At 38.1% G+C, this 7677-nt stretch overlaps 1 protein-coding gene across 2 annotated transcripts in view; it reads left to right on the forward strand.

Annotated features, from left to right (window-relative positions):
- Window positions 1-400: 400 nt before the first annotated feature.
- Window positions 401-7677, forward strand: part of LOC112138636 (germ cell-specific gene 1-like protein) — a gene marked incomplete at its 3' end in the record, with an annotated part of 7960 nt that continues 683 nt past the window's right edge. Inside the window, 4 exon segments of one of the 2 annotated variants that reach the window (XM_024261231.2) lie at window positions 401-2097; window positions 4018-4366; window positions 5091-5296; window positions 6713-6907. In XM_024261231.2, the coding sequence (XP_024116999.1) occupies window positions 5101-5296; window positions 6713-6907 (391 nt within the window). 2 annotated transcript variants of the gene reach the window in all.

Genomic DNA, 7677 nt, shown 5'->3' on the forward strand with positions numbered 1-7677 from the left:
TCAGAGATAAAAGATGTAAGGAAGCATTTACAATTAACTAATTTTGAGCACTGCAGATTTTAACGTCACCACTCCCACAACCTGAAGTACAATCCAGACGGCTGACGCAAGTTCATTTTCTGCAGCTGTTCGTTTAGCTGAAAGCAAATAATCAAGTTTTAATTCATTTTTCCACCCTAAATCTTACACAAGGGTAGAATTTAATACAAGTCAGTTTTTGATTGGAAGCTTACCTTCGTCAATCCCTTTGAAGTCATGGACTCACCAGGCATTCAACCAGTGTTCTCGAGCATGCTTTTAGCACATGTTGTTCACACTGGACAAACAGGAAGGGGCTTCCTTTTTTTATTTATTTTTTTCTTTTCTTTTTTTACATTTATTTTTCACTGGGCGGATTCCCCGGGGAAGACCCAGGATACGCTGGAGAGACTACGTTTCTCGGCTGGCCTAGGAACGCCTTGAGGTCCCCCCAGAGGAGCTGGAGGGAGTGGCCGGGGAGAGGGAAGTCTACACATTTGCTTAGATTGCTGCCCCTGTGAACCGGTCCCGGATGACTGGAATAAGATGGATGGATGGACTGCTTATTAGCACATGTCTGCGACCTACAATTGGATCAGGCATGGTGCAAAATCTTAGTGTGGTGCAAATCTCACCAATCTTGATCCAGCTTTTTCCCTTTTACAGCTCTCTTCAGATATATAAAAGACCTCATGTCATATAATTCACAAACAGAAATGAGTAGTTTCTCCTCTATGATCAGTCTTCAAACTATTGACACTAAATTAGAAAGTATGCCATCCATATGTCACTACTAAATCCAAGTCCCTGATTGGTCAAAGTTCAATCTGGTTAAACTATGCATTTAATAGCAATATGTTGTACAAAAAACATGAGCATTTTTTTTAACATTGAAGCCTGAAATACACGTTTACATGTTTTTGTTTTTGTTTGTTTTGTTTGTTTTTGGAAGTAGTCGCTTGAAAATGTGTTGCTGACGTCAGTGTGAACTCAGTTTGAAGTCCAGCTCTCTGTAGCTGTTACAACCGTGGAACAAGCATAAAGATGTTACATCTTCTTTTACATTGTACCCAATTATTGGTTTATCTAAATCATAAAGATTAATTTTAGACAGAAATGGAAACAATGACACAAATATTGATGCACATAAAGTATATCACTCAATTTGTGTCTTTTCTTTTATCTACTTTCCATTTCACACTTCAAAGCTTCTCCAGGTCTTCAGAGTGAATCTTAAGGTTTTGAAGCTTCTTAAATAGACGTCTCTGTGGTGTAGTGGTTGGCGCTGTTGGTTCACAGGAAAAAAGGTCCCGGCTGAAGTCTTTTTGGCGTGGATTTTGCACGTTTGGGTGTTTATCTGTTAATACTCCAGGGAAACCCTCCTTGTACTGACAGATGGATACTAAGGCCTCAGCATCATTATTTGACCTCTGAACCTAGAGAATGCAGCTGATGGATGGACTTTCGTTGACAGTAACTGATATAAGTAAAGATATAAACTTTTCAAGGCCTTCCTAAAAGAGGGTTTTAGCCAGCTCTGTAAGAGCACATAATGAAATGTTTGTCACTACAGGAGGAATTATGACTTAAAAGATTTTTCCGAACTCCCCCTGCAAGCCTGTTTTGTTTAATAAATAAATGTTGCACAATCGCGCTGCCCCAGTTAAAGACCAGTTAAAAGAGATCACTGAAAGCTTAACACTGCCTTGACTTTTATCTCCGTGGCAAATGTGTGTAAACATCAGGCCACGGGCGTTCAGCGGGGCTGGATTGTGCAAAGCGCTCATCTGAACCCAACGCTGGTGTCAGTGGAGGTCAGGAAGACTTTGTGGGTTAAAGAAAAGACAGATGAAGACAAGGGGAGAGGCCCAGAGAGCTGCCAGGCTGAAGGAACGGGCACAGTTTGAAGAGCGAATGAGAGCAAAAGTAACAGATGGACTTGGGAGGATTAGAGGGAAAATCTGGGCGAGTTTCTGATGGAAAACCCGACCAAGACTAAAGAAAGGGTGATGAGAGACGGCAGAGAAGATGAAGAGCAGAAAATTCACGCTACAGAAGACTGACCGGACTCCACTGACGGTAGGTTGACCTTTTACTTGCTTTTTGTCTCACCTCATCCAGTGGGCATCAATGCATCGGATGGAAGTTGGGCCAAAAAACAGCTGTAGCTGGGATTTTTGCTTTCAAAAAGTGTATTCCTCTGGTCACTTCTTTTGTATCGTGTTTATTTTAAAAAACTAAAATTTTGACAAAGTATGACAAAGGCTTTTTGATCAGAAATAAGCAATAAAGTAAAAAAAAAAGTCTGGATTTAAATATTTAATACCAAAGTAGTAGATGGTACAATGAGAACGTTCCAATTTTGATTGTAAATGTAAAAAATGCATTAACCTTTTGTAGAAATAAAGCAATTTCCTGTTTCTAAGTTAATTTCCCAGCATGCCTCGACAACTGATGTTTATGTTCACATCAGTAAATATAAAAATCTTTTCATTCTGTACATTTTAAAACAAAAATTCCAGGGTATAATTGATGAAATTAAGGAAAATTTTACTTTACACCGAAGGATGTAATTTTATTCAATTCAGTTTTGTTTTTAGCCTCAAGTTCACAACCTCAATCTCAAAAATCAACAGAAACATCAAACTGAAATCTACATTTGTTATTATTACAGTTTAGGTTGGGCTAAATATATCAGATAATTTAAATTGTATTTCAATAACATATTGTATAAGTGACAAACAGAGTTGATTGCTGATTTTTAAAATAATTTATATTGTCACATTAGGAATATTGCAGTATCAGCTTTTTTGTCTATCCACCAAATTCTGTTGATCAAGCAAAGCTGAAGATTTATCCAAACTCATGATTTAAGGAGACAAAATGTGTGTGCTTTAATGTTCAAATTTCCATTCACCTACATTTAGCAAGTAAATATAAGATGATGGGACCCCAAAAAAGATTGGAAATAGAGGAGAAAATCCATCTAGAGCTGTCAGCTGTAAAAAAAAAATAAAATAAATTAAAAAAAACGTATTTGTTGATTAAAAATTTTATTTAAGTTTGAGTTTTTTGTGCTATTAACAAGCTAAACTGCTAAAACAAAAGCTGATGTTTTGGCACAACTCTACAGTTTCTAACAGTGAGAATTCAGTATAACAATAAAGGAGGGTTGGGATGGACCTAAGAGGTGTGGTTCCTTCAAAAGCAACCGACATGTGGCACCTTGACATCACATAGAGTTCATGAAAGGGAAGTTTTTTTTTATCCAAATATAAACGACTGTTATATAGAAATCTTCCAGGCCCTGTTCCAAAAAGTATTTTCTACTCAAGCAGCACATTCTGTGGTTGAGGTAAGACTGAAGAACCTTCAGGAGACCAGTCAACCAAAATGAGTGAAACACAACAAAAGAGGTCATAAAAGTGGCACAAAATTCTGGAAAAACTGCAGAATTTACAAACTCAGCTAACATCAGAGTTCAGGTTTAAACAAGAAGAAAGAGACTTTTGGACAAAATAGATTCATGTGAGAATCAAAGGAAAAGAAGCAAAATATAAATAAAAAAAAAAAATCTCAGATTCGTCTTAAATTTGAATAAAACATCTGGATTATTTCTATGACTTTGAAACAAATATTTTGTGAATTGATGGGGCAAAATGGGTCCAATTAACAGAAAAAAAATAACATAAGGAGAAACAGTCAAACATGGGGGTGGTAGTGTAATGATGTGGAACGGACATATTTAGATTTACCTTAATAGTGATTTAATCAATATTTCAAATTTACATCATGTTGTGTTAGAATATTTCTTCAATATATTAAAAAAAAGAATGTAAATTGAAGAATTTCTGAAGAAGCTTCAAGGATAAAATCTAAGAATCTTTAAGAATCCCAGATTAAATCCAGTCCAGGGTAAACTCTGAGAATTACTGTTTGACTTCTCATTAACCTTTTATGATGACTACATCCAGATGTTTGCTTTCTTCTTCTCTGTAGGTAACGGTTCAGACGAAGGCAGAATGAGACAATCTCAGGACAATCTACTTCACCCCAGATTAACGCACATTACCGAATCCTGAGGGAGACCTGAGATTTCTGGATTTACGGTTTCTTCGTAAACTCAATCCCTCCCCAGGATGAGAGGGGACAGGTTGAAGAACAGGATTCACCGTGAGGTTGGGACTGATTAGTGGCGAAATCCACAGGATAAGAATTAAGCCTTCATCATCGTCATCATCCTCCCTGGGGGAGGCGGTGAAAATATATGAAAAGTGAGAGGAGGTGGTAGCGTGGCGCCGGGATCTCGTCTCGGCTGGCGTGTGTCGTAACACACGAAGAAACAAAGGTTTTGCATCCAAATCTGCTGACCTGCCTGACTCGTGGGTGTAATCCCGGTTTTCTGTGACTGACACTACAGCGCGGTTCGGGCCGAGGTTCCTCGTGCAGCCTTTGGCCCGCACATCTGTCTCCACTTTCTCCCCCTGCTAACAGTGATTAAATCCCAGCACTTCATCTTTTTTTCCACGCACTGCAGATTCTCCGCCCTCCTACAATCTCCCCACTCATCATCTTCGCCTCTGACCTTTGTTCCACTTGTCCAACATCCTTAATCTCTTCAGTTTTTTCTCTCTTTTTCACAATCCCCCATGAATCAATCACAGCAACTGCTGAGCTCAGTTCTCCTGTAGTGTCAGAGAAAAGTCCTCGTTCTTGTGTTCCTCCTCTACGTTGGACCCAGTCAGGTGGAAATTTTGTTTTTTGGAGGCTAAAGCTAATTCTTTTCACCCAATTGATTCCCATTTACAATGATTTTGTTGTGGAATTGAGGGACAACAAAGTTAGCATCTTCTATTCTCATGCTTTTACACGGTAATATCAAACTTGAACTACACATCTAACATCCACCCACCTTCATAACCCGCCAAATCCCTTTCGGGGTCACAGTTTTGGGTGAAGCTGAACAGGTCACTAGTGTGTTTCAGGGGTCAAACACTTCCCGTCATCTTGCAGTGTTGACACGCCTACGTTGGACACTATTTATCAAGAAAACTGAAGTATTTTTCCATCAGAAACGCAACAATGCTGGAGAAAATGTCCAGACGCAACCGCTCCCTCCTGTCCCTGGGCCTCACGTCTTTGGCCCTCACGCTGTCCGTGTCGGCTTTCTGCACCTCCTACTGGTGTGAAGGGACGCATAAGGTGGTGAAGCCGGTCTGCCTGTCGCCTGTGAAGATGAAAAACTGTGGGAGGAACAACAGCCAACCGTACACCACAGGTGAGGCTGCCACAGAATGTCTGTCGTTCAAAAATGAGTCATATTCAGTAACTGTAACTTTTCAAGCGTTAACATGATCAACGTCATTCCAGTAGATTTTGAAGGAGAAAAGCAGCAATTTTGATTAAAAACACACGTCTGCAGGCCTGGCTAACCAAAACTAAGGAAAAAAAAATAAACAAAGCCCACAAACTAAGACTACCCAAATTAAAATAACTAAACCCAGCATTGTAAGGCTGTGTAAGGACAAAGAGAGGAAAAAGAACAAAACTAAATAAAAGAAAAGTAAAGTAAGGATTCCTTAACTAGCATTTATTTAATTTAGATTAGTTACATGTATAAATTGATGGCTGAGGTGCACATAGATGATAAACTATGTAGGTTTTTACATCCCTGTTGACCTGAAGATGTTTTTTCTTAATGCTACCTCCAGAATGCACAGATTTTATATGCAAAACTTTGCTAAAAAGTTTGATTTTTACAAGTTGAAAGCACATATTATCTCATGCTGCACAGCATTGTTTACTAGCTGTCTAGAGCTGCACTGAGATTATCCTGTTTGGCACAGAACATCTTTTATTTTGAAGCTTCTGTCAAACTTTAAAAAAAAAATCACATTTTGAAATATGCTTGGTTCTTTTTATATATTTGCTTCTGTGCCAAAATAATTGACATAATTCTTCTTTATTTTTTAAAAAATGAAAAGGTCAGGAATGCAAACCCTAAATTAGGACTATGTGGTTCCTTCTAGGTTTTGATCAGTAGAAAACGAGCCCAAATGGCTCTTTTACTATTAAAAGTTGCCAACCCCTAGTAAGGTATTATAATTTCACCAAAGCCTCAGATTAAATGTAGCCTCGATGTTCCAAACCTCAGCAGCATGTGAATTACGACTGAACCATCAGGACAGTTCCCTGCTCCACCTGCCTGCTGACACCATCCAAACCGATGTTTCAACACAGAAACCACTTTACCTTCATCCTCATTTATCAGCTCTATCATAATCAGCGGGGCTGCACGGTGGGCAGACTCTTAATCTGATAAGAGAGCGGGCGTCGGGATATCTACCCTGCAATCATCGCGCGCAAAGCTTTGATTTCCATACATTTTTCTTGTGAGATTTATATAATCCCAGCTTTGTTTTAATCTCTGCTGTGTGTGGCTGCAGCTGCATTTCATTTGGACTTTTCAACCTGCAGCTTGGATGCAGTTGTTATTATTTTCCATGTAGATCACTGAGGACTTAAGCAGAAAACTGTTGAGGAACATTAGGTTTGTGAGAGGCTCAATTCAAGTTCTTCTTCCAAAAAAAAAACAAAAAAAAACCGATTTTTCCAAAAACTTTAATTCAATTTAGTGAAAGCTTTCTTTATTTATGCTCATGTATTTTTATTTTATTTTGTTTTGTTTGTCCAGTGGCCCCCACTCCAGACCCCAAGAGCCCCGTGTCCAACGTGACCCTGTCCCCTCTGCAGAAGGAGGAACTGGCCCTGATAAGGAAAAAGAAACTAGCCAACGCTGTCCAGTACATCTGGGAGACGGGGGAAGACAAGTTCATGCTCAGATACTTCCACACTGGTTTCTGGCTCTCTTGTGAGAAACACAATGAAGGTGAGTGACAGTCTGCCCTCAGAAAGTGTGTTTGACGGGCTTAAAAATCAGCATTTAGAAGCAGAAGTGTGTGATAAATGTGTTAATTTTATCAATGAAAAGAAGAAATAAAACTTAAAAAAACTAAATTAGTAAAGCATTTTTGATTAAATGACATTTTAGGTGAAAAAATAAAAATAAAAACTAATAAGTATTGTTTAACAACATACCTAGCAAGATATGCATACTGTTAGATAAGAGAATATGAATTTTCTTCATCAATACAGAAGCTAAAGATGCTGAAGTTTAAGAAAAAGTGTATGGGTAAAAAGTTTTAAATAAACCATAAAACTTCCTAAATCAGTATATAATGTTTAAAAAGTTGTAAATTAGATAAAAGTACAAACAGAAATGCAGGGGAATGTTGTTTATACAACACTTAATGCTAAAATAATTAAAATAGATTTATAGAAATGTAAATGCATCTCTAAAACCCAGGAAATCCAAATACAAATAAAATATTAATAGAAAGAATAAACAAAACTGTTATGGCTCAATAATAGGAATAAAAGCAAATCCCTCATGGTGTTCTACTGTCTAGATCTGGGATCAGCAAACCTTTTGATTTGTGGGACACAAAGGGTTCGAAAGTTTGACATTAGGGGCAGACCAGGAGCAGATGTGTGAGTGTTTTTTGTATTTTGGAGATTTTATTTTAATAATGTGGCTTTTGTTCTCATTTTGGTGCTGATTGGTTGATATCCTTCAAGGGAAAACGTTGAAATGATGGA

Source organism: Oryzias melastigma, unplaced genomic scaffold, assembly GCF_002922805.2.
Source record: "Oryzias melastigma strain HK-1 unplaced genomic scaffold, ASM292280v2 sc01237, whole genome shotgun sequence".
Classification (NCBI taxonomy): domain Eukaryota; kingdom Metazoa; phylum Chordata; class Actinopteri; order Beloniformes; family Adrianichthyidae; genus Oryzias; species Oryzias melastigma.